The 27,427-nt window shown below is 39.6% G+C and overlaps 1 protein-coding gene across 5 annotated transcripts in view; it reads left to right on the plus strand.

Moving 5' to 3' along the window:
• Positions 1-26,069, plus strand: part of TECPR1 (tectonin beta-propeller repeat containing 1) — a 27,446-nt gene extending 1,377 nt beyond the window's left edge. For 2 of the 5 annotated variants that reach the window (XM_068908809.1, XM_009683338.2), the window contains exons 2-25: positions 1,169-1,401; positions 3,089-3,271; positions 3,813-3,935; positions 4,609-4,734; positions 6,425-6,599; positions 6,697-6,797; positions 8,287-8,388; positions 8,789-8,934; positions 9,783-10,312; positions 11,170-11,315; positions 12,193-12,348; positions 12,869-13,018; positions 13,688-13,845; positions 15,141-15,268; positions 15,546-15,648; positions 16,322-16,418; positions 16,796-16,875; positions 17,183-17,239; positions 18,835-19,009; positions 20,206-20,341; positions 21,370-21,462; positions 22,218-22,324; positions 22,758-22,877; positions 24,206-26,069. In XM_068908809.1, coding sequence (XP_068764910.1) covers positions 1,171-1,401; positions 3,089-3,271; positions 3,813-3,935; positions 4,609-4,734; positions 6,425-6,599; positions 6,697-6,797; positions 8,287-8,388; positions 8,789-8,934; positions 9,783-10,312; positions 11,170-11,315; positions 12,193-12,348; positions 12,869-13,018; positions 13,688-13,845; positions 15,141-15,268; positions 15,546-15,648; positions 16,322-16,418; positions 16,796-16,875; positions 17,183-17,239; positions 18,835-19,009; positions 20,206-20,341; positions 21,370-21,462; positions 22,218-22,324; positions 22,758-22,877; positions 24,206-24,406 — 3,624 coding nt within the window. In that variant the 5' untranslated portion in view covers positions 1,169-1,170 and the 3' untranslated portion in view covers positions 24,407-26,069. The other 3 variants (XM_068908810.1, XM_068908808.1, XR_011134737.1) reach the window with 3 other exon arrangements.
• The last annotated feature ends 1,358 nt before the right edge of the window (positions 26,070-27,427 follow it).

Here is a 27,427-nt window from a genome sequence, read left to right on the forward strand (position 1 = left end):
AGTCAGTCCCTCTGTATCACTGCTAGTTACCAGTCAGAAAGCAGGCTGGCAAGCCTCCTTGGGCTCCTGTTGAAAGCAAAGTTGCCCTTTGACAGCAAAGAAGCAGTGTTGCAAGCTGATTCTAAGCAAGTATTCCCTTTTTATTTCGTTGTTTTGGATGTGAGTCCTCTTTCTATGTTTGCCTCCAGTTATATTAACTACAAAGGTGAGGCCCTGGAAGGAAAATTCAGAAAACTCATTGATTGTCCTGACTGTCACACATAGAGAGTAACTGAAATTTTTTAAAGTTTAATGGCCTCCAGAAGGCCAACTGACGGAAAACGTCTATAATGACCTAGGAATAGCCTAGCCCTTCTTGACTTCTGAAAGGGTTGGCCTAAGGTAAAATACTGACCCCTCCATTAAGAATAGGGCTGCAGTGCTGAGAAAATGGCAGCTTATGTGGGATAAAGTTGTAAGTGAAAAAACTGGAATGGAACGCAAACAGTTCTGTGCAGTCAAACGCGCTTGCAGGGGGAGTAGTTTGTCTGTACGTTTAGGTATATACATGTGTATACTTAAAGATCAGATCCCGAAGCGGTCACGGGAGTACTTTCCTGGTAGCAGTAGACACTACCCAGAACATCTATGATGACCACAGATTAAAACTAGATGTGCACCTACAGAGGAGAAGCTCCTTTCAGCTCTCTTCCTTTGCGCTCAAGCGGCCGCACTGGCACGTGCCAAGAGGAGGCTGCTAAGGAGATACTGTTATTCTGGATTGGGGTGAGCAGTGCTCAGGGCATTACTAGTCCTGGAGAGCGAAGCCTTCTGCTACACACCCCTCCATGCTACTTCATCCTTGCATCTCAGTGCAGCGTTGACTTCTGTACTCAGCCTGCCAAAGCTGCCATACTAATGTTGTAAGGCCGTGTAGTATGGACACTAGTGTGCTGGTAGGAAGGTCTTTAACGTGGGTTTTTAGAGCCGTCTAAGATGTTTAGAGGCCCAGCTCTTACTGAAAGAGCCCTGGTTATCTGCTTCACATGGGCTCTTTTTAAAAGGTCATTCTTTACTTTTTATTTGATATGACTGATGATGGCTCAGAGTGGAACTGATCTACAGTAGGTTCAAGATCCATTTCTTAAAATTGTCATTTCTATTAATAACTTGTTTTTTTGCCTTTCAGACATGGCCATGTCCAATTCCCTTTTGTGGGCTGTTGACATTTTTGGGAGGGTTTACACTCTATCTACTGTTGGCCAGTACTGGGAGCTCTGTAAGGATACACAGCTGGAATTCAAACGGGTCTCTGCGATCAAACAATGCTGCTGGGGAATAGCCTGTGATCATCAAGTATACACCTATGTATTCTCAGGTGACGTTCCCATTAGATACCAGGAAGAAACCTATGAGAATCAGGTATGAAATGTTATGGCTACCTCTGTTAGACTGCCGTATATCCTTCAGAAAGGAATGGTAGCAAATCCTTAGATCAGTTGTCTCTGCGTGTTTTTCCCGTAGGAAGATTGTTTGGTTTTGCTTTTTTTAATTTCTTACCTCATTTTTCTGAAAAATATATATGCACCAAATAGCAGGCTGCTGTTTTCATACTTTAATTCCCAAATGAAGATTATACTTCCCCGTTCTTAGCCAAAAGCAGACAATAGTGTGAACTACAGCCTTTTTTAAGCGAGCCATTTCAGACTGGGACATTCCCCCCTTATACCTTGTGTGCTCCTTTCCTTAGTGACAAACACACAACCTCCTTAAGAAAATTCCAGTCCAGTGTAGCTGCCAGGCAATAAAGGTACATCATGAAAAATATATTATTGTTAAGCCAATACTATTTTTCTGTATTTCAAAGAATTCTGTAATAAAGGCTTAACTGTCTGTTAAAGGACAATGTATTTCCAACTTCTTTGCACAGCAGTGTTATGTGAGATGTTCCTTTCTATGTGAGATACTTCAAAAGAATGCCTTTAAAATACTGTTTTACAGGAAATTATTTTGTTTTTAAGTTTGCCAAAAGTCCTTTGAGAGAGAAAAGTAATGAATTTTGTTCTGCGCATTTCTCTGCTTTCTGAGGGGTAGCAGGATAAACAGAGGTTGAGCAGAGACATTTGCTTACCTATATAGGTAAATATACAACAAACTAATTTTATATATTGTTTAACATTGATACAGCTTTCCAGGTATTAGTTACGTAAGCATGTTCTTTAAAAAATGTAAAGCTTTAAAGTCTGGGGTTTTTTTTGGTTTGTTTGTTTGTTCTAAGCTATGAAAAGAAGGAAAACAAAATACTAGGAAGCACAGAAGGAAATATTCTGCAAAAGCTAACAAGAAAAAAGTTAAACTTTGAATAACTTATAGATAATGTGCAAAGCAATTTTGCCAGTTTCCTAGTAAGGAAAAATAAATTAAAAATAATATTTTGCTTCAAGATCGTGTTATAATTGTTATGCGCTCATTTGCCTTGTACAATAAGATGGAGGGCAATTTTACATGATGAATTTTGCTAGTATTTCTATAGTGGTTGAGTATTTGGACAAAAATATCATAGCTGCATTGGCAAAAACTCTAGTGAGTTATTTGTTCTATAAACTGGTTAAAGCCAGATTTGCAAAACAACTCCTGGTAACATGAGATTCAAGGAAGATTTAGTGATGTGTTTATCTTGACATACTTTCTGGCATAGCAGCTATGCTGTTTTTCTAGGATAGGCAAGTTATTAGTTATCTTTATCTTGGGGATTAGATTAGAGATCCCAAAGCCATTTATACAGCATTATTCTAATGCTACAGTTTCATGGTGTACCACATGGTGTACCACAGGAAAATGCACTACTTACTAGTAAACTGTATCTTCAGGTGTTCCTCTGTATGTAGTTGCTATTTATTTGGATGGGGGTTAACTCTGCAGTCAGCCCTTGATATTTAAAGAAGCTTCCCTCCAAAGATGGCGTTAGCTAGGGGCCTAGAGTATGAACACTCTGTTCACCACAGGAATTATTCCTCTTCAGATGTATCACTGATGACCCCTAGGGCTCTCTATAGGTCCAATGAGGTGATGTGATCTTAAATAAAATAATTGATATTATTTCTGGCAGCGCTGGAATCTAATTGGTGGCTTTTGTGAGAAATTAATGCCCAGCGACCGCTGGCAGTGGAGTGATGTGAGCGGGCTAAAACATCAGCAGCTTGATAGTTTCACACTGCCTTCACCACACTGGGAGTGGGAGTCTGACTGGTATGTGGATGAAAATATTGGAGGGGAACCAACAGAGAAAGGGGTAGGTGAACAATACCAAAAAGAGATCTGTTCTGGAAATCCTCGGTCTGTAAAATAAAAGGCACTTTTTATAAAAGTGTAAAAGGTCTGTAAAAAGAAAAGGCACTAACTTTCCATAGCCAGTTCCTACTGGGAAATAGTTCAACTATAATACCACACAAGGAAGGATCTTGTCTGAAGGCTTTTGAAGCCTATGAGAACTCTTTTATCTTTTTTTTTTTTTTTTTTTGAACTTGAATAAACTTTGGATCAGGCAATGAAGTGTTGGCAACTGGATATCATTGCTATTTAAGATCTTTACTAGAAACAAAGTAAAATGCCTTACTATGTCCTGTTTGTTCTGTATATATCATGCAGAAGCATTAGGACATGATTCATAAATCATTCATAGAATTAGTTGATCTGCTGATCAGAGCTGTTAAGACGTGCACAATAATTTGTATTATGTTTGTAGGAGTGACTCTTGTGCACCGTTGCTCTGAGTTATGATTTCATGTTTTCCCTTGGTCCCGATTTTCATAAAAGAAACCATTTGTTTGCAGGGTTGGACTTACGCCATAGACTTCCCCAGCACCTACACTAAGGATAAGAAGTGGAATTCTTGTGTCCGACGCAGGAGGTGGATCAGATACAGGAGATACAAATCACGGGACGTTTGGGCAAAGGTTCTGGATTTCATTTAAATATAAACTAAACTGATTTCTGAAAAAATCAACCAGAAGTGCTGAGAAATTGGCATTTTATCACTGCTCCCTCGGCTGGACCTGGATTCTTTGGCTTCCAGTCTTGTAATTCTTGCAAGCATAAGTGAAAAACTGGGATTTTTCATAGAAATCCATGGTAATAAGGCGCCAAATCCCTTGGTAATGCAGGAGAAGTTAGGTGCCCAGCTCTTCTGCAGATTTCAAATCAGTTTAAGTTCCTTTGGTTGTATGACCAAACATTTTCTTTCAAGGTAGCACCTCATTGGCATCATTCACCTAGCTATGTTCTTTATCTGTGTGAGTAATTATTGCTTACTTCCATTCTGAGAATGTGCAGAACTGTAATCTGTGATGTTCCAGCTTTCCAGTGCAATAAATAATGCCTGTATAGGGTAGTCTGTGAGCAAAATTTCCTGTTGGTAGGGGATGAAACACACACTCCGTCATGCTGCTTCAGCAGTGTTTCCCCTCTCTCTGCGTATAGCAGCCTGGAATGAGAGGAAGAGGCTTCATTCTCAGCCATTTTAATAAGTGATATATAAACCAATTTGCAAAAACTGAGTTAAGCCAAATCACGGCGATCTATTTGCAGTTTCTCTTCCTTTGTTCTTAATCTTCCTTCTCTTTGCTTCAGATTATATCACATGATGATCCAGATCAGTTACCAGACCCTTTCAATGATATCTCCATTGGAGGATGGGAAATCACTGATGAGCCTGTTGGCCGTTTATCAGTATGGGCGGTTTCTTTACAAGGAAGGGTATGTGCATGTTCCATCAGTTTTCTCATATGAAAGTTAATATTGAATGGGAGGTAAATGCTTTTCAAGCAAGGCAGGTGTGTTATCATCTTACAGTGGTAAGGAGCTATGCTGGTGGTGTGTCTAGCAGAGGATGTAAAGCTGCTTTAAGCCTGCGTTATTTAACAACCTACAATCTAAACGGAAAGGGAGCGTTCAGGACTAGTATCTCACAGGGTTATGGAAGCAGTAAACCAGTATAAACAGCTGAATCCTAAAAGTCTGTGCTGAACAGTGTCCTATATCCTGAAAAATGCCCATGAAGATAGGAGGGCAGCACACAAGAGTATGGCACCACTAACAAAGAGAAGGAGCCTTAAAACCTGATAAAGATTATTGCAAAGCATTGCACCATGTCTCTGTGGTGGAGAGTCAGAAGTTAATTCAAGGAAGAGATTAAAAAATATCCAAGATTTTTTTTTTTCCAAGACTTATCATTGATCAGGAAACGGAGGCTAGCCTTAAGTGGTGTTTTGAATTGTTAGCTAACTGGCTTTCCCCTTTAGTCCTTCACAGGCTGGGCTTTTGCTTATTAAAACTCTCTGGAACACTAGGTCCGGGAGTGCTATTAGAATGTCCTGACTTGGCAGTGTGGAATCCAGCTCTGGCATGCTTTTAATTTATTTTCTGTCGAAAACTACATCTTTCATTTTTTTATTTTTAGGCCCATTGTAAAGTCTCTCCTGTTTTGCTGTGTGCTATAAACACTTGATTCTGCTTTCCTGCCTTCATTCTTACAGCATGTATCTGAGTAGCCTTCCTTTGTCTCTAGACAATTTCTACCTTGTGGTCTTAGGGGGAGGAATGTAATAACAGTAACAGGTAGTCTGAGATGTCATTCACACTTGTCCCTGACTGGAGAGGCAGGCAACCTTGGTTGAATTGTTTAGAATAAAATTCCCTGTGCCTCAGGCTTCCCAGTAATAAGTGACAGCATCCCACTCCGCAGTTTTACTTAACAGACGTTGTAAAATGCTATAATTTCTCAAGCAAAAGTTCCCAGAGAAAATAAAATATTTAAAAAAATTAGGATTTTGCACTCTGCAGTCATGTTTTTGGAACACTCACATGCCCACCATAGGGTGCTTTCTATGTTTGACCTTCCTGTTTCCACTGTAGCCTCTAGGAAAGTGCACAGACAGTAAGGCCCAGACTAGCAAGCGGGCTGGATGCTGCTCAGGGTTTCACAGAATCTGTACAGGGCTGTACAGAGAATGGAATTTTGACCCATATTGTGGCAAGCTCTGTTCAGTGAAAATGAGGTTGGGCTCTCATCTAACAATAATGTTTTTGTGTTGTATCTTTGTTCATTCTTGGTTTATTTAACATGCCTTAATCTCCTGAAATGTTTCTAAATGTTGAAATGTAAGCAGACCTTGTAGCGATAGGTCATATGCTCAGTCCAGATTCACTTGCATGATAAAAGGCAGTGTGTAGAAACACCTCCTCCCTTAGTACATAAGGAAATTGACTTTAACTGCGTAACCAACATCAAAAATTATCTTTAAATGTCAGTGTGCAAATACTGTTAAAAAAAAAAAAGACTATTATTAAATGTGGACTATTCTTTCCAGTCCAGGTGGTCTTCATGCTTGTCTGGCTGGTTTCATTGTTATACTGGTATTTTTCCAGTAAGTTTTTCTTTTTCTAGGTGTGGTACAGAGAAAATGTTTGCCATCACAATCCAGAAGGTTCTGTGTGGTCCTTAATCGCCACTCCTGGTGAAGTGGTACAAATCAGCTGTGGACCATACGACCTCCTTTGGGCAACTCTTTGGGAAGGACAAGCTATTGTGAGAGAAGGAATTGATAGGAATAACCCTCAAGGTAAATCTTTGTTATATTTAGCAGGAAACCCCTATAATTTGTATAGTGTAGCATAAGAAACTAACCTACAATGGCTTCCTGGTTTTGTTTCTTGCAGGAATTTCCTGGAGTATTGTGGAATCGCCAAGCTCTGAAAATGGGATTATGCACATCTCTGTGGGTGTTGATGTGGTGTGGGGTGTTACGAAAGACAGAAAAGTAAGAGGTGTTATGCTCTGGTTCTACGTTTTTCCCCCATTTGTTTCTGCTTTTTTCAAGCTTGCATATAACTTCCATAGGAAATATTGGTGACTTGAACTCCCTATGTTCATGGGGAATCCCAGTCCCCCTGCTGTTATGGGAATGCTCTGTGGTTTGTAATGTAAACAGTTGTGTGTAACTCTGAGGAGACTTTTTTGCTTTTCTCTTGGAAGGAATTTTCTAAACCCAAGTCACACAGATGTGGGAGGTGTGTACGTTGTGGGGGAATATAAAGGGCCTACTACTAAGGGATAGTAAGCATCAAAATTAAACAGACTTCTGGTTGCCCTGCCTTTTCTCCAAAGAGACAAAGCTTTGTCTCACTTGCTTAAAGTCTTTGAGAATGTCCTAGAGTGCTTTTGTGCCAGTAGTCATCAAATCCCTTCATCTGGCATCCAAAAACATTAATGACTTCTGGTGGGGAAGAAAATAATTTTTGATTTCAATCCCTAAGACATTGTAATACTTCTGGATTCTTACTCTGACATTGTAGTTTCCAGGATTTACAGACAATTTAAGATAGATAATATAAATAAGATTCCTTTTAGCCTGTGTGGCTTAAGGGCTTCTTTACCCGAGGAAGTTACGTAAGTGAAACAAAGGAAATGATTTTAATCAAAATAGTTAAACCATTGATATAATTCTCCCTCTGGCACTTACTGTGGGATAAGGATAGGTATGGCAGTTGTAAATAACTGAATTACCTTGGTTTAATGAGTTACTGCTTGTCAGCTGAGCCATGGTAACTGACTGTGTCCAGCCTGCTCCATTTGCCACATAAAACCACTAAACATGTGGATAAGCTAATATATTTTTCTTCAGATTTGCCACAAGGTAGTCAAGTCTGTTATGTGATTCAGCTGACAAACAACTTGCACGGTAGCTGCTTCCCATTATATGACCATATCCTACTTCTAGAGGTACCCAGCCCACAGACAGACGCTTTCTGATAAGCCAAAACTAATCTAAGAGGAGACTGTTAAAAGCTCCACCTCTAACAAAATCTGCAGTTCTCTCTCTTAGCATTGCTTTTAGGGTTTGAAGGTAGAAACGCTATTTGAAGTCCATTCGGAGTGACCAAAAAATGGCCTATAGTTAACATGTAATAGAAAATATTTTTCCAGTGTCAGAGAGACTAAGACTGTTACAGAAAGTCATAACAAAATGTCTAGATCATCCTTGTGGGCTGTTCTGGCTCTAGTTGGGTCACGTGCTCACAGAGTCTGGAAACTACTAAGAGAATTACTTTATCTTTACCTGATAAAGGAAATGAGCCAATGCTTGCTCATTAAGAAGGCTAAGGCAACGTGGCAAGTCGGTATTGGAGATTCAGAGTAAGAAACTACATTCCAGCTGCCTGCCTGCTAGTACAGAGGGAGCAAACTTTAGACTTTTGTTGTTGTTGTTGTTGTTGTTGTTGTTGTTGTTGTTGTTGTTGTTGTTGTAGGTGTGGTTTAGAAGAGGTGTGAACTCGCATAATCCTTGTGGAACAAGCTGGATTGAAATGGTTGGAGAAATGATGATGGTAAATGTAGGCTTAAACAACCAGGTAAGACAGCTGTACGAATACCAGTTGTGAGGACACTTACATTCCCCTTTGTATAGGCAATATTCACACACGTCATAGGGACTGTGTCAGCAGTGCTGTGTGGACTGCTGAAAAAGAGGTCCATGTGATTGAACTTCTAGGAAGGAGTGCACGGCTAAATTATTTACCAGAAGGTAACAGTCAGCATGCCTCTTGTATGACGCATTCAGTTGCAAACAGTCTGCTCTTAGTGGCAGAGTTTTATATTTCATCTACAGTACCAGCACTACAGAAGAATGCAAAGGGAAAATGCTGAGTCCAGCAGACCATTGCCCTGCATTTTCCAGCACTGCACCTTTATGTAGATGGTATCTACCTGCATTCCGTGCCATTTCCTTCCTCAAGCCCTTTCCTTCCCTAGGTCTGGGGAATTGGCTGTGATGACAGAGCAATTTACTTCCGTCAAGGTGTCACGCCAAGTGAGCTCAGTGGGAAGACGTGGAAGGCAATTGTATCTGGCAGAGAGAGTGACAGATCTCAGACGGGGAGCTCAACAAGTCTGCTCAGGTACTTAACAAGATACCTGCTCTAAACTCTGTAAGCCAGGGGTTTCAATGATAGGAGATATTTCTGTATATTCACACAGTACAGACACGGAGGATGGGGGAGGTGTCTAACCATTATATATGCCAAAGAGTATTTGGGTTTTTTGCCATTACAGTTCACTGTGAGTAGCAGCTGTTCTACTTGAGTAGAAGCTGATATTCCCACTTGGGAATTCACTGCGTCCTTACAGTAAAGCGTATTTCTCTGGTGTTTACTATTGCTATGAGGAACCAGTCTCTAATAGGACAGAACGTTACCTGTGAAGGAATATAATCTCTGCTTAATGATTATCCTTCTCCTGAGTGTCACTGTCCCATTTTCTTTCCTAGAGAGGTTAAATTAGCAACTCCCTGCTGACTGCTGACCTGTTGGCTGTGCAAGAGGTGAAGCTAGGAGTGCTGCAGAAGCCACTTGTTTAACCTTATGAGTCAGAAAATGCTCTGAATAGAAGCACATGCTAGTTAAGAGAAAAATCACAAAGTTAATGGGCTTTACAAGTCCCAGTTATTATTTGATATCCAGAAAATATGATGTTGTTTCAATATTTTCCTGAGAGTTGTAGGCAGTCAACACTATTGATTGTCTGTAAAGATCAATGAAATATCTTCCTATGTCTTGGATTTATTAGACTGGTGTGCAGAGTTATGTTAGACAGTTTCACCTTGATGACAGTTTGATCTTTAAAAAAGAAGCCTGCTGTTTCTTTCCTAAAGCTGAAAGGCTGTGTCTCTCTCTGTATGTCTGTGGTCTCAGGCCTGTGCTAATTTATAATGCTTTGAATGATAATTAATTATCAATTTGTCTTTCAGTGCTGGCTGTTTCTTTACTGATGATATTCAGAACCAAACAAATGCGATCATTCAGGGTGATGCAGATACTTCCTCTGATTCAGAGCTTCCAAGTGTATCTGTGAACCTTGCCAACAACACTCCCGTGTTGGGAGCTGCAGCCAGCAACAGTGGTAATGGTGCAGGCCACCAGACAGCAGAAATAAGTGCAAATTTGGCTGTGGATCCCCTAGACTCTGATCAAGGAGAAGCCAGCGTTGCTTCGACTAGTAATGAGAAAGCCAGTCTTGAAAAACATAAATCTTCTACCAACCAGAATCCTTCTGCAGAACTGCAGTGGACCAACATTGACTTAAAAGAGGCCCAAAAGCACCCAGTCCTCTCCGGCAGCACCTTTGCAGAAACATCCAGCCTGTCTTCCCTGGGCATGTTCTCCGTGGGAGCTGAAGAACAGTATGGAGCTGATGAGCACCCACTGTGGGCCTGGGTCTCAGGGGGAGGCTGTCACGTGGACTCACACAGCCCATTGAAATGGTTCACTGTTCCATCAGGTACTCTCCGCTCACCGCAACAGACCCTAAGTTCCAATCACAATTTATGCTGCTTTAAGAAAAATGATGATGATTTTTTCAAACAGCAAAATAAGATACCCATAGCTCAAAACTTCCTAGAACCCATTTGCTTTTACTGCGGTTTGTTGTTACACTCCTTGTTTGAGGAGAGTGCTGCTTGCATTTAGCTGCATATTTTCTCTCAGTTTCTGGCAGAATTATGCAAAATAATCAGTATGCTGGAGATGCAGCTAGTTTTTCATGGCACTGAAACTGGAACTTCAGGCAAAACAAAGCTATATTGTCAGTTGGTAGTAACTGACAGAAGTTAAGAGGGCTCCCTTGAGAGATTCAGAATTCCACAATGCTGCCTTGCTGCTACCATTCCTACTTTGACAAGGGTAAGATAGAGAAGTTACTTTAAGAGGCATTGCGAGTGTGAGGCCACACTGATAGTTGCATAGGTTAGAACGTAGATTCTTGACGGGCAGTGGAGCAGAATCACGTTTTCAAAATAGACCAATTGTCATGAACTGTGGCATCCCAGTATTTAGTAACAGTGTAACTGTTCATGCAGTTTAGTCACAAAATCTGTAAGACATACATTCTACCTCCCCCTACTATATAGTTAAAGCTTTGAAAGATTCTGTACAGTTATCTAGTGATCCCATTTCTCTTCATTATTTATGAAGTCTAGCTATAACACGCTGATCCCAAAGTTTTAACTGGATAAATTAGATTAGACTGGGTTGATTTGGTCCGGTGTTCAAAGCAACATCACGTTTTCCCTTGAGTGCCCGTTTCACAAAATCGTATTCAGAGCTTACTGGAGTTCATTGTTTTTGGTTCTGTTCTAGGTTTAACATCCTCTGTGCAGTCTCTTTCTCTGTCTATCACCCCAGCACAGACAGCAGCATGGCGAAAGCAGATTTTTCAACAGCTCAGTGAAAGAACAAAGCGGGAACTGGAGAATTTTAGGCACTATGAACAGGCTATTGAGCAGGTAAGCAATGAGGATGCCTATTTGTTTCTGCTAAGCACTTATATCTGTCAGTACCGGGCATCAGCAGAACTTTACAGATGTGTTATTTCTGCCTATAAGTGAGAGCCTGGCATATCACTGTCCAGGCTCCCTGTGGGAAACTAGCAGCTTATCAAACCTTGAGCAGCAATCTGTACGTAAAAACATTACCTTGACTGTTTTGTTCAGGAGAAAATGCAGCACATTTTTAAATACACTGAAGCCTCAAATCCACAGACATTTGAGAAGGGTTTTTGAACAATGGAACAAGTATGAATTATTCTACCACAGGATGAGGCTTCTTAATTGAAACACTGACTCAAATAGGTGAGCTTTTCTCTTTGCGACCATCAGGGGATTAACATAACTTGCATAAATAAGGCAATGATAGTAATGTCAATAATAGTATTTAAATAGCAGCACTTTTGTTTCGAGGCCCCTTTGATAAGATTCCTGCGGCTCTCTTCAGATTCATTCAGGTTTTTTCATTGCTAATTGCGAAATAACATATGCAGTTGATTTGATTATAAAACACTTGGAGTCTACAGTTTTAATCCAAGTTTAAAAGGATTCTGTCAAAGGCCTTTGAAGTCAGACAGAAATTGTGGTATTTTCCTTGCTAAAGGTAACAAGGAACACACCAGATTCAATTAGTATCTGTGTGGTATTGCATTCTCTGCAGAGGTACCATGGTAATACCGATGTACACATGCTATTTATACCTTACAATCCAGTTTTGCCAGTTTTCATTTTGCGTTCAACTTTCTGAATGCTCTGGTAAGAAATAATGCTTGTGAGGAAGGAGAGGAGACATACAGTTTCTTTACCTATTCTTGTAAATTTGTGTTTTGTGTTACAGTCAGTTTGGGTTAAAACTGGGACCTTGCAATGGTGGAGAAATTGGAAGCCTCAGAAATGGATGGATGTTCGAGTTGCACTTGAACAGTTCACTGGGAGTGACGGAATGCGAGATAGCATCCTGTTCATCTATTACATGTATCATGAGGAGAAAAAGGTGTGTTCATTTGAAACCCTTGGAAGAACTGCACTTGGCAGAGGAAAACCTATGAAGGGAAAACAACATTTTCTAAATAGAGGCAAATTATGATACGCTGTTGTTCTGAATTTTGGGAACCAACTCAAATGTAGTCTAGGGCAATAGCAAATTAAAAGCTTTTCTAACTAAAGCTGTGTTACCACTCTGTCAGAAATTTCCCGTCAGCGAGCATCCACATCACTTAAACCACCAGCTTTGCACTAATTAAGAATTCCTTTGGAAGTACAAAATGCTCCTGTTTGTGAAGAAAGAACCATGCTTGGCTGCCCAGGGTCTTCACAAATTGGGTTGACGCATATTGGCAATATGACACAAGAGGTAATGAAGGATTGTAAATTTAGCCCCACTTCATGAATGAGATTCATTGCTCTCCTTGGCACGAAATGAGCGTTCAGAGTTCTCAAGTGCAAACATGTTGGTGCTGAGGAAGGTTTATCTGAGTTTGCCCTGGTCACAAACATGTTTTCTCTTGTCCTAGTATATCCATGTGTTCCTGAATGAAGTCACTATTCTAGTTGAAGTCCTGAATGAAGCTAAACACTCCTTTGCCCTGTATACACCTGAAAGGACGAAGCAGCGCTGGCCAATCCGTCTAGCAGCCACAACAGAGCAAGAAATGCATGACTGGGTAATACTGGGAACTCTCCATTTCAGGCTGGCAATATTTGAAGTAAAACATAAAGCCTAGTCTCTGAAATCTGAGCATTACATTTACAATATCTAGAGTCCTTATCTATTTTGACAATAGGATTGGGTATTCAAAAAGTCCTATTCGAGTTTATGTAGAGGCACCTGAGGTTTTCTGTCTCCTCTAGAGTTCGCAGACTTCCTGATGCAGCAGTTATCCATAGTAACATCAAAATTGTTTTCCTTCTGGAAATCTCTGGGTATAGATTAGGCTATGAATGAGTTAGGATTTAATTCGGCTAGTCTTTTCTTCTCTGTTGGTAGAACTGTTATCTGTCGTAGCTCAGAAAAAGCTGTTTTTCTGTGGTGGCTGTAGAGATTTTTATGTTTAGACAGTCATGCATACCTATGTGGAAGTAGTGGAACATCTGAAAGATACTGCATAATGATCGGATATTGTAAATCACAGTAATTCCAGTGATTCTGTTCATAATTTCTAAAACACTGAATTACAATGCCTTCGAGCTAAACAGCTGCTAATTTACTTTGCTGATTTGCAAAAGCCTGTAAAGGTGAAGCTTTGTTTTGTAGTACTAGAGCATCTTTGTTTAATGTTTGTTCACACTGTAAAAGGAGCCTTCTAGTTCTCTGCTTTTTCCTTGATTTGTAGCTGGCTTTGCTGAGCATGTCCTGTTGCGAAAGCAGACGCATTCAAGGCCCTCCTTCCCACCAGGCCATTTGGTCAGTTACTTGTAAAGGAGACATCTTTGTTAGTGAGCCAAGTCCTGAACTGGAGGCTGGACCACACCTGATGCCATGTGATCAAATGTAAGAGCTTCCAGAAGCTATTTTTGCTGCATGGGAGGCAATCCAGCAAAGATGGTCTTTCATGCCAAGTCAGTAGCTTTGACAGGCTGTTGGAATCTCTAGTACACTGCAGATGTCTGTCCATGACAAGGTTAATGGCTGCCTTCATATTCATGAGTGTATCTGAAGAAGTTAATTAGGTCATATTTTAATTCTTAGATGCCGAGCTATTCATGTGATTTCAAAAGCCTTTCTGTTTGAGATCACAACAAGAATGACTTGAAAGGTTTTTAGGATTGCATCTTAAATGAAATAATTATCAAAATTAAGAGACAGCTTAGACTAAAACTAAACCTAATCACTGGAATTCTAAGGTAGTTTGAGCTTTCAGTAGTATGTGAGTCAGGAAATGTGCAATTCTGAATCCTCTAGTTACAACAGTCCAGGAGCAGCCTGTTTACAGTTGAACATTACAACTGTGAAAACACAGTCCTGCGTGCTCTTCAGGCACAGAAATAACAGCCTCAGAACTGGTAGGTTAAAGGCAGAGCTTCAGTGTCCCCAGTTCCAAGTTACTTGCATAACGTGTCTTTGCATAAATAACATGTGAGAATACTTTAGTAATTTTCCTTCCAGGGTAGAGCACCTCTAGCGTCTGGAAAATCACAAATCATGGGGGAATCTGTGACCTAGATCTTCTCTTATCATAGCCATAGCTAAAGTACTCCTGTGCAGTCACTTTAGTTTTCCCAGTCTTCTCCAGACAAGTACCATAGCCAGCTGGCTGCATAAAGCCCCAGGAAAGGATTAACCTGCTGAGATGGAGAAGACTAGCGAGAAATCCTCTATGACTCCTTGTATTTCCAAAGCTCCTTAGCAGATCTATAAATCATTTTATTTTCTTGTTAGATAAAGAAGAGTCCTAGGTTTTTAAAAAAAAAAAAAAAGGGGTGAAGTTAATGCTGAGGCAGGTGGCTGCTAAGAGGTAAAAATACTAGCAAGACCATCATAACTAGTATTTTAATAAAGAAAACAAATATAAAGCATAAGCCACAAAATTAAATGAAAACAAGACTTCAAATCCTGAAAATTCAAAGTGAAGGCGGAAAGGTTCCTTCCGATTGCTTTTCAGTAGTTGTTTAAAGAGAATACTTTCAATTGGCAACTGCCTTCACCCACTAATTGGACAGAGGTTGAACAAATTAGCAACTAGAGTTGCCTTTCTTTAAGATAGTTAAGGTGTATGTGGGGGGAAGCATGCATTCCTGATAGCTGTAGCATGGAATAAATGTAAAATACTGTCTCTTCTCTGGCAGGTTTTGGCGTCAAATTGGAGGTCATCTTCGACTGATAGAGTGCAATAACCGAGGCATAGTGTGGGGCATAGGATATGATCACACAGCCTGGGTTTATACTGGTGGATATGGGGGTGGCTTCATTCAAGGTAAGGATGATTGTTTTGCTGTGGTGCACACATTTCTTCTTCTTGATTGGTGTCAACTATTCAAACTACTGTCCTTTGTTTAGCCTATCTATCTGATTTGTAGAATTATACAGTGGACATGTCACACATGAGGAAGGACTTGGTACTAAAGCTTTATATTTTCTGCTTAGAAGTGAGAAATAGGATAACTATCAATGTTATTGGGGCTACTGGAATTCAAAATGCGGTGTCTTTAAGGTTTAGCTTTGTTATAATCCAAATGATTTATTTCTCGCAGGACTGGCCAGTAGCGCTGATAATATTTATACGCAATCAGATGTGAAATGTGTTTATATCTATGAGAACCAACGGTGGAATCCAGTAACTGGATATAGCAGCAGGTTATTTACTCTATTTATTTAGCATGTTTCTTACTGTCATCAAATGAAACATCAAGGGGTTCTAGCTTTTCAAAGTAGTTATTGTAGCTAATTCTATCTTGAGTCTTCTCCAGCGTTTGTTGTTAACCTGAGATGCAATATGTACACTCTTTGAATTTCCTAGATCTGTAAATATTCATTCAAAATGCATTTATAGCAAGGCATTACACATTTGTGTTTTGTGAGTGCACAAAATTTGCCTGTTTACAACATATTTCAGTATAAACGTCATAGAACAAGTTTGTTTTAGGAGCTATGTATTCACGTATATATTGTGCTAAATATATTGGGTCTTTGAATACTATATTTGAACAGAAATATTCAAAAATTATTCACATGTCTGGGTGTCTACGTCAGAAACTGAGGACTCACCTTCCAGTTGTTAATAGGAGTGTTACTCTCCAGAGAAAAGTTTAACATTGACTTCAAGTTTGGTGTAATAGGAAGCAATTGTACAGATTGCTTCCCACTACCCTCCTCATTCACATGATAAATACAGAGATTAATGACTGAAGGCTGTTTCATATATGAAAATAGGAAGTGTTAGGAAAATAGGAGTATGCTTTTTTTCCCCCTTTTAAATTCTCTGTTGCTGTAAATGACCTTGCATTCCTTGTAAACTGTTTCATCACAGAGGTCTGCCCACAGACAGATACATGTGGAGTGATGCATCTGGCCTGCAGGAATGCACAAAAATGAATACAAAGCCTCCTTCACCGCAGTGGTCTTGGGTAAATTTCGTTTTAAAAGTCTTTACTAAGAAAGCAAGGGAAGGCGTAGCATTTGTCTCAGATGACCTGGATTTTTCTTCATGGGTTTGCAATGGGTTTCCCATTTATATATTAGCAGTAATTTCCCATAGTTAAAATAATGTTAAGCATTGAGTAGGATTCTTTTGTTTAATTGTACTTAGACGTCTGTTAATCGTATCCCTGAATTTCTAAAAAGCCAGACTTGGGAACCTTTGTATGAATTTATATTGTAAGTATTAGAACGTTTCTAGCAAGCTGTTGCAATCCAAATGGTAGAGAGGAAATACTGAAAGAGGTTATTTTTATTATACATTAGTTTTTTTCTGTTTCTTATTGAAACTATCTTTTGGCAATAGGTATCCGACTGGTATATTGATTTTAATACATCAGGTGGAACTGATCGTGAAGGCTGGCAGTATGCAGCAGACTTTCCAGCGTAAGCAAATACCTTCTTCTACTTAAAAGCCTAGCAGGCAAACGGCATATTTAAGTCCTTTCTTCTAGTTTGCTGTTTTTTTGCATGTTAGCCATGCTTTAGCAGGGGAGGTGTGCCATGATTTCTTCCTGTATGTGGGGACGCTAACACTGGAGTTTGCTGGGGAGGTAGAGCAGCAAGGAGAACTTAGCAAACTATATAGTTTCAAGTATTACAAAGTCCGAGGGTGTGTCTGAGGGGCAGATCCATGACAGCTCTCTCAGGCTGCCACTGAAGTCGGAACCTGTATTTAAATCTGTTTTGGCAGGTCCTACCATGGTCACAAGACAATGAAAGACTTTGTCCGACGGAGGCGCTGGGCAAGGTAAGGAAGTAAGATAAAAATACAAGTGCAGAACTCTTAACACCAACTGTTCCTTAAAGTCTCCTTTAGGCCTGAGGGGAAGATCTTTTCACACAAGCAACAAGAGCAATAGCAAAGAAACGTGCGGTAAATGATCCCTCTCCAATAGAGAACCTCATGATCTTTAACACAAAGCATTATTAAAATGAAAACCATAAGGTTTTCATATTAAGCCCTAACAGATGGATATCCTATTTGATTTTGTGAGATCTGTAGATAAAAGCTAGCTAGTTATACTCTGTATCAGGCTTTCCTTATGGGAAATGATTACTGTGTGGTAGAGTCTAGATATATTACTACTTACTAGGTCACTTGTAACAACTGGTCACCTTTTATATTAATAGTTTTAACCTGTAAATTCCACATACCATGTACTAGGCCACAGATAATCCCAACCACATTTAAATCACAGTACACTGTATTCAGATGGAACTAGGGAAAATAGCGAATCACCACCATATTCTGTTAAGCAGGGAAAGTCTGTGCATTCACTGTTTTTCTGGCTTTTCTGTGCTTTCTTGTACTGGAGTATCTAATAACTATGCTAATAAATTGCTGTGAATCTACAGTTACACACTGTTCTACAGTGGTTACAAAGCTAGTGTTTTGGCCCTTGTACAATGTCTTATAAGTAAGGCCCTGGAGCATCAAACCGTTATTGTTCCAGGATGTACAACAAAATAAATGGTATCCAATCAGTCTAAATGGTGACTTGAAAGTAAAATATGCAACTAGAGAAATACCCTCAAGCCTAAACATTTCTCTTGTTTTAACTATTGGTTTAAAATTGAAAACAAAGAGGAAACAGCTCAGGGCTGGATTCAGTTCAGTTCAGCCTCAGCTTCAGTTTTTCAGAACTGAAAAAGGGAGGAATTCCCGAGTCTGTAGGACAATCTTTATACATAGAAATAACTATTCTGATGATAGATTCTAATATATTTTCCCTAAAAAGAAAAAGCACTATTTTGTTGCTGTTTCCATAGAAAAATGTATTGATTCCCAGAACGACCCACCTCCAACCCTTTAATGTAGAGCTTCCATATCCCTGCTTAGTTCGGAATGCTTTGTTTGCTTTCTAACAGTCCCCACTAAAAAATAAATTGTAAAATGACTCCCTTAAGGAATGAACCAGGTGTGGAATTCTTCCCTCTGCAGTGGAGTTCTCAGCTGGGGGTCAAACATGCATTACCCAGCTGCTGCCAGTGGCAGTCCAATGGCAATGGCAATCCAATTGGCAATGCCAATCTTTAGATCTAAAGATAGGAAGCAGCGCAGCACAAGCTGCAGGCTTCTTCAGGGGCCTTGCTTTTAGAAAGTAACTTTTAAGAAGACAGACTTTGTGAAATCAGAACAGATGTAGTATTTGTCAGAAATTTAATAAAACTTGACTCCAAAAATGAGTCTGATTGTTGTAAGCCTCTTTTGAACTAAAAATATGAATTTTTATAATACCTAATTAATGAGAGGCCTTGGACATTGTTTGCACTGGAGAAGGGAGTAAATTCAGTTGTAGAAAGAGCATGCTTCTTGATGGGTTTGGGGTTTTTGTGCTTCAGAAAATGTAAGATAGTCACCAATGGGCCGTGGCTGGAAGTGCCTCCTGTTACCCTATGGGACATCTCCATAATTCCCAGTTCAGATGCAGATGATGAAGAATCAGTAGCACTGTGGGCAATCAGTGACAAAGGAGACGTGCTCTGCAGGCTTGGAGTGACACAGCAAAATCCAGCTGTAAGGCTCTCTGTTTATTTTCATTGCCTTATTTGTCTATTAAATGTAATTATTTGAGTACGTGAACACATCATGCAGTGTGTGTCCTCTCTCAAAGCACCTTGTTAGTTTTTTTCCTTTATCTGTAAGGGATTTGAAAAATCCTCATCCATCACCTGTAATATGATTTTCTGCATACGTTTCTTACAATATCGCTTCTCTTGTATAATCTACCTTAGCTTGTGCCACTTTATTTGCAGTAACTTCTCTCATCCCTTGTATCACCTGGATAAACACATTTCTTTTATTCCCACTTTCCGCCCTTATAGCTTAGTTCCTTCCTTTTTTCTTTTTTGAACTGTTGATAATGTGTATTTTCCATTTAAATAAACTGCCCAGGGATAGAGCTTATCTAAACTATGACCCAAATCTAATATCCACTGGTATCGATAGGAATATGTTCATTGATTGTATATGTGTGGGGAGGTGCTTGGAATTGACTCTTCTTAAAAGACAGGTAGGCCTAGATGTTCCTGTAGAGTTGTCTTTTTTATGAACTACGACAGAAATAGCGAGTTAATGTCCAGTAAAATATGCAGAAAGATGCATATGGTCACAGTAACTTCAATAGCAATAGTTCTTTCCTAATAATAATAAGCATATGTTGGAACACCAAATTAAGGTTGATATGCACTAATTTTAAGCCATATTTACAACAGGAAAAAAAAATAATATACTTAAATGGAGAAAAAAACATAAAAAATTGAAAAATTCTAGAGATTTTTTTTTTCCTTCCTGTCAGATTTGTTACAGTAGTACAGCTCTGTACAGCAGTGCAACATTCTGCGTCTGGAATCTGAACCCCCCATGCTGGCAGGCTTTGGTAGGACTGTTGTTCTGTATAAACAAAAATGAGGTTATTTAAAACAGTCTCTAGCCCAGCTGTTTAGAGACATGTAGGTGCTTAAATTCCAGTGATTTCAACAGAAAAGGCCCTGCTATAGTTCAGCACAGATATTAATCTCAAAGAGAAGTAAACACCCACATATCTTTGAGGATCAGACCCCTTGTTTCTGTTCAGTCACAAAGGTATATAAAAATTATTTTTCAGAATCTTTTTCACCGTCTAGGATTTTTCCTGTTTGGTAATAATGAACAATGTTTTGTCATGGAGTTTTTAACCACTGTTTCACAATTTGTTTTCCATGATTTGTTAGGGAACATCCTGGCTTCATGTGGGAACAGATCAGCCGTTCATTTCCGTCTCAATTGGAGCATTTTACCAAGTGTGGGCTATTGCTAGAGATGGTTCTGCATTCTATCGAGGTTCTGTAGCTCCAAAAAAACCTGCAGGTCAGTACTTGTAAACTGGAACCTGTCATTACAGCAGAGCTCATTAACCTGATGCAGCTAAATAGCTGCATTTCATTGCTTACATGCAGCTGTACTAGGAAATTTAAAATATTCAAATCCATGGAGTGATTTTTTTTTTTTTCATTTTTACAGATTCATATATGCAGAAGTGTTTTCCCATCTCCTGCTCCCTCTTTGTCCTTAAATTCCTGAGCTCAAATTTCCACAGAAAGGTCACGCTAGAGAACCAGAAGAGGAAATGGAAGTCATTGATTTATAAAAGCAGATTCTGTACATGTAGTTGAAAAGGAGATGATTGCCTTCTTTGGTACTTCCACTATCCTTCTCACATCACTCAGCTGTATTTTTCTGTCTTCAGAAGAGCTGGGAGAGAATCTTGTTAACGTAGCATCCGCCAGTTCTCCCCATACTCTCTGTCAGACAAGTAAAGCCCTTCTGCTGTGGCAATGCTGATATTCACTGGTTCCCACAATTTCAATTGCTTAAAAAAAAAAAAAAAACTGGAGTTGTCAAGATAGCCCAAATTTCTTTGAATTCCAGTAACTATTACTTATTCAATTTGCAAGGGAGCAGACACCAGATAGAAGAGGACTTTGTGCTGTTTTTCTCAGTACTTCAAAAAAATTATCTCCTTTTTGCACAGATCTCTCCTGCTAGCTAGGAAATGTTAACTTTTTTTGGTACAATCTTCCTCTTACACATTGTGCAAACTGCTATGCTACCATGTCTGAAAAAGACATGTTTAGCACAGGCCTTTCCAATAAGCATGCAAAACAGTGTGTATGAATAATAATCATGCTAATTAGAGCAGTTAATCTGCTCTTCACTGTGTGATGTTTAAAAACAGTGTATGTGTCTGTAAAGACCAGCTAGTAAAAATATATCAAGTATAATGTCCTTCACCAGTTTTGTGCACTCCTACATGTATCAACTGCAGACCTTCCTGAGAAATCTCATAACATAATTCTGTTTGCTCAATGTTTTACTCAAGTATTTTTGACTTTCAGGTGACTGTTGGTACCATATTCCTTCGCCTCAGAAACAAAAGTTAAAACAAGTCTCAGTAGGACGAACATCTGTGTTTGTGTTGGATAAAAATGGTGAGGATTTTTTAAAAATTATTTATCTTTGTTACAGGCACTCAGAAAAAAAAAATTAAGCAAAGATCAGACTGATTTAAAAGGAGAGTCTTAGGTCATCTGCTTGGACAGTTTGTTGTTGCTCCAAGAGGAATAATATTTCATATTCAAAGAGACGGAGTAGGCAGCCTGCTTAATTACTGCTTTTGAAGACTTGTAGTTTGATATATTTGGTGCCTTAAATAACAATCCAGCATCTGTGCGCTTTTTTGGGGGAAAAAAAATCTAATGAAGATGAATCTCAAAGAAGAGAATTGCATGGAAGGATTTTTTTTTGTCTGAAATCCTAGAAAGTACAAAACTGGAGAAGAATACCTTCCTTTGGCAGAATCTAAAATTACACTGTCGTTGCAAGACAAATTACGAAGGGTCCTTTTGTAAAAGAAAAAAGCCTTGAACTCTGGTGTTCTTCAGAGATCTCCATTTTATTTGTTTTACTTCTCTAATGCATAGTTCTTTATAGAAACACTTTCCCCCAAGAAATGTTACAAAATAGAGTATCTGCTATTTTTCAGGAAAGTTAGAAAGAATTATCTGTAGAAATATAACTTCCAAAGTAGGAAACTATATCTTCCTTCACGTTAACACATTACTCAGATCCATAATGTGTTACCACAGAACATGACAAGTATTAATTATTGATCTCTTATGTTGTTTACTAGTACGTTACATAAGTAGTCATCCTGAATTACAATTCAAGACTGTTTATTTTATAGGCAACCTTTGGTATCGGCAAGGTATTACACCAAGCTACCCTCAAGGATCTACTTGGGATCATGTTTCAAATAATATCCGTAAAATGTCTGTAGGGCCTCTGGACCAGGTATGTATTAGGCTTTCTTATATCTTACTAGTTTACTAAACATTATGTTTAACATATTTTTGTCATTTAATTAAATGTTCTTCAGAAACTCTAGTTTTTTTGGTTTTTTTGTTTAGTTTTATTTATTCCACAAGGTGATCGTTTAAATGCTGGAATCCTGATAGTAGCACAAAATTAGGCCAATGAATAGTGATACAGCCAGCCTTTTGCTGTAAACACACTTGTTTAAAAAAAAAAGTAAATCTTTCGTGCAAAGTCTTACTGTTTAGCAATGTTTTCACTACAGCTCCAGCATCTAGTTCTTTGTTTTGATTGCTCTGACTGAATTCAGCATATTGCTCTATGCAAGGATCAAGACTGATTTTAAGAACTTTAATTTTGGGGAAGAACAGCCTGTAGAATACATTTGATTGCCTCTTTTTGCTTTCTTAAGGTCTGGGTGATAGCTGACAAGGTGCAAGGAAGTCACAGTCTGAGCTGTGGGACAGTCTGCCATCGGACTGGTGTTCAGCCCATGGAACCTAAGGGGCTTGCGTGGGACTATGGTATTGGGGTAAGTGCTGGGGGCATAACGTTGCTTTAGAGTTGGTATCCAGCTACCAGTTGGGAGATTAATGGGCACCGCCTTTGAAAGGAAGGTACCATCCTGCTTCAGCAGGTGAGCTTTCTAAAGCTTGCATATACCTGCAGGAAATGGACCCGTTCTTCAGTTTTACTGCCTTTTTTAACTTGATATAATGGATTATTCAGTTATAACTGCAAAGTCACTTATTTGCATTTTACTAAACTTTAGCTCTTTTATAATGGTTACAGAGTTCTGAACGTGGAAAACTTAAAATTGGTAGGAGAAAGTTAACTGATATTCAGTAAGTATTCATTTTGACGAGGTAATTGTTGTAGTGGAAAAAATAAAGTAGCATTTCAAAACAGGAGATTCCTTCCTATTCTGCACATGATCATCCCTCGTTGTTGCTCTGTATTACCCTCAGTGTTTTGAGAAAGGTTATTTCAACGTTCTGGCCCCTTCTAAATTGGCGGAAAAACTCCCCTGGCTTTGGGTGAATGCCTGACCCCACCCAACAAAAAATCACCCTCAAGCTTTCTCTTCCATGTATCTCACTGTCAGGGAGCAGCAAAGGCTGGCTGCTCCCTAAGGGACAGGGAGCCGGGAGCTGAGCACGGTAACAAGGCTGGCAGGGCAGGGGCAGCGCCAGTAAGGGTTTGTCCCATAGCCCCCAAGTGCGGCAGGCCCGTGGGGCAGCCCAGAGCCCGGATCATCAGACAAGTCCGTGACCACGAGGCAGGTCTGAGGTGAGGCCGGGAGGTCCGTCTGTGGGGCTGGATCAGTGAGGCCCATGGCTAGGCACAGGCACGGCTGCGACACAGCAGGAGCAAGGCCAAGCTTAAAACAGCTCCTTCGGGAAGGGAAGGGAAGGGAGGTCAGCCCTGGCTGCAGTCGCCTAGCAGAGCTGCCTGGGAGCCTCTCTCCAGGTCACCAGGGCCCTCAGCTGCACCAAGCTGGCTCTAAGCCCAGGCAGCCAAACCGCTGGAGGTGGGGGGGGGTATCCAAGGACCCTTACACTCACCCCTTTTAGGTGTTCCGGTCAGAAAAAAAAACAGCAAATTGCACTGTTGAGGTCTGCACGTGAATTTTAAAAGACGAGGTGAATATGCATGTTGGTTCTTTGGGAATTACACAGGCTGTCATGTTTTTCATTTTGTTTTACAAGGAGTCTTTTTTCTGATTCAGGCCAGATCAGAATTATTTTCCTTACAAAGAACAAATAGTATAAAACTAGCAGTGTATACAAAGCATCATATCAAATACTGTAATTGCAGCATGATTTTTTTTTATTATATTTCTTTATCATTCTTTTATAGGGTGGATGGGAGCACATTACAGTCAGAGGAAATGCAACTGAAGCATCTAGGGTCAATACGCATGATACTTCTGAGGAAGACCCTGCAAGATCAATGGATCTAGAAGATGAGGAGAGTAAAGAAAAAACAGAACTTTCTAAAACCACCCCTTTGATGGTCAGTGAAGAACAAGAACTGGACAGAAATGCTGTTAATTGTTAAGTTCTCACTGTTTACATCTTGCAAACAAACAGTAGTCAGTATAATTCAGAAAGAAACAAACCCTAAACGTGTACTGCCTGGAAAGAAAGAGACAACCCTTTTGTGCTCCTAATGTATTTTACATTAGAACTGGAATTTGTAATGGGGTAATTTAAATGCTGCTTTCTTCTACTACATCATTAGTAAAATGTGACTTGATAGAACTGCTTGTTTTGTCATGGCAGACAGGCATTGTAGCCACAATGTATTTCTGACCCTTTACCATAGCTGCTAGAAAACTATATGAATGTGAAGTTCTTTGCAGATGCTCACTACATTTATTTTATTCTTTATAAATATTACAGTTCCCTTCACTACATTTCTCACATACTCAGGCATCTTGCACACTACACTTACCTTCATCTTTGAGCAGGAATGAAGGTTTTAAGAGTCATTTCAATATAACTGAATTACAGGAAGTTCCAGTGATTCGCCCAGCAAACGTAACTGGTCCCGATCGTACAAACGTTAATGCACTTTGCTCACGTGTCCTGCTTATATAAGCACGTAATTTGGTCCTGCTGCTCTTGCTTGCACCAGTAAAATTACATACATGCATATACACACAAACTTCTCTACAGCTCAGCTTAGGGTGCAGTTACCAGTAAGGGCCAATTTCTGCTATCTTTGCTCACAGTGAGTGGTACCTTATTCAGCAAATGGAACTACTGGTTTCAGTGGGACCGTACAGGGCGTACGGTCCTATTCCGTTCGAATAAAAATGACAAGGTCTCATTCTAAATTGTCAGACCAAAGGCAGCTAAATCATGTTTTGTCTCCCTCTAACTGAAGCCCCTGATAATCAAGGCATACAGGTGCCTAACTAATGAAGTTGGAAGGGACCAGACACTTTTGAGGAATTAGGCTATGTTCCAGCTGATTAAAAATGATGCTTTCATAGAGCAAAAGACAAGCAGGGGTCTTAAATAGATTCTGACTTCACACTGGTAGGAATGCAAAACAACTTTGTTAATATTAGTGGAATTTTGCCAGGGTATACTAACGTGGGTTCAGAATGGGGCTCCACTCTGTGTTTATACTAAGTGATTGATTTCATCCCTTCTTCCAACAAGAAATAATGTTTTATTCTCAGAAACGCTTTGTTTCTGTCTTGCTTAAATTTTAGTTACTGTGATGTGGAATTAGTCTTTAAAAATCCACTCCTTGAGAAGTGCTGGGAAAGCTTCCTCTCCCACTAGCTTCAGGAGGGTGTACCAAGTTTCTCCCTGGCAGTAGTTTACAATTGTTTCTACTGTGTATGCGTGTGTGTGTGTGTGTGTGACTGTGTATGAAGTTATTTTTATATGAAGAATAGTGTGGTGTGGTCTCAAGTGCTGTACTTGTAGAAGTAAAATGAATGTTTGCACGTACTTAAATAATATATTTGTTATTTTAATGCCAAGGAAAGCACTGTTTCCAAGTCCAAATGTGAATTAAGATTCTTTAAGATGCTTTACTGTTTAAAGAACCTGTTAATTTTTCCAGTATGTGATTATAAATTTGTTTTATATGTATAAGTTGTTGCAAGTGTCATAAATAACATTTGTGTTTGCATTCATTCCCATGAATAGGTTTTTGCGTTACTCTGGCACAGCATTTTGTCCAAATAAATATAATAGCTTTATCATGTATTTTTAGACAATTATTAGGATTGTCTTTTCTCTGCATCGCATCAAAAGTCAGATTATGGTTTTTCTTTTAGTATTTGGTGTTTACATGTTCAACAGTCAAACTGATTCTATACAATGAGCTTTATAATTAATTTTGCATTTTCCCTGCATTGCCAAGTCTCACCTATTTTACTGTAGAAAGCTGGGTTTAAGTGAACAAAAGGTAAATTATAAAATGTCTGGCTACTAAATATTTGCCTTCTGAAACAGTTAATTAAAAAACAGATTAATATCAAAATATAATATCATTGTGATGGCTAAAATATGGAAAATTTACTGCAAATTGAAACAATTTTGAAAAATAAAAGTAACTTATCAGAAAATAAATGCTTTTCATGAAATCCCTTTTGACCTGTCCAAAACAAAAAAGCAGCACTTTTACAAAGTGCTACCTTGAAAGTAGCCCTTGTCATTCCATTGAAACGCACATGTCCTGTGTCTGTTAGAGATGACAGTGTTCAGAGAAGGGCTACCTTTCACATTTCTCATCTGATACTGTATTTACTGCTTGATGTCATGTGCTGTTTTTGGCTTAATATTTGAATAAGGCCTCTTTGTTTGCAGTAAGTCCTGCCAATAATACACTGCCACAAGCATTTAAACTCTGTATTTTATAACAACAGCCTCAGTAATCTGTCCTTCTTAAAGTGTTAGGCAGTTCTTCATCAAGGGCACTGTGTAAATAGTGGCTTTCCAACTCCTGAGTTGTCCTCCTCAGCCAAAGTACAAATAGCAATTCAAACTGGCTCTCCCACAAAATACTTCAGGGCAGACATTTAGTGTCTGGAAACCCTGACAATCTTCCTTGTAATACACTGCTTCAGTGGACTAATGATCTGTAAAGAATGCTACAAAAATTACCATAATGTGCAAGTGCTTAGTCATTATTTACTGAATGACGCATAGAACCATAGAATAATTTGGGGTGGAAGGGACCTCCAGAGGTCACTTAGGCCAACCCCTGCAGGTCTAATTTGATCAGGCTGCGCAGGACCGCGCCCATTCGAGTTTTGAGCACAACCAAGGATGCAGATTGCATAACCTCTCTGGGCAACCAGCTGCAGTATTTGAAGCACCCCAGCTTCAGCTGAGGAAGAGGCCTCAGGCTCTGCTGGCCCACGCCAGGGCAGCAGCATCCTCCCCTAGAGCTCCAGCTGGGCGGACGTCCTTGCTGTGCTATGGTGCCCTCCCCCTCTCTTGAGACTAGCAGCCCACCACAGCACCTGGTGCCCATCAGGCAACTGACTGGTGGAGGCCATCGTGCCCCTGAACAGCAGCCGTCCAGACTGAAGCACTAAATAACATAGAGTTG

This window comes from Struthio camelus, chromosome 15 (assembly GCF_040807025.1).
Source record: "Struthio camelus isolate bStrCam1 chromosome 15, bStrCam1.hap1, whole genome shotgun sequence".
Lineage (NCBI taxonomy): Eukaryota > Metazoa > Chordata > Aves > Struthioniformes > Struthionidae > Struthio > Struthio camelus.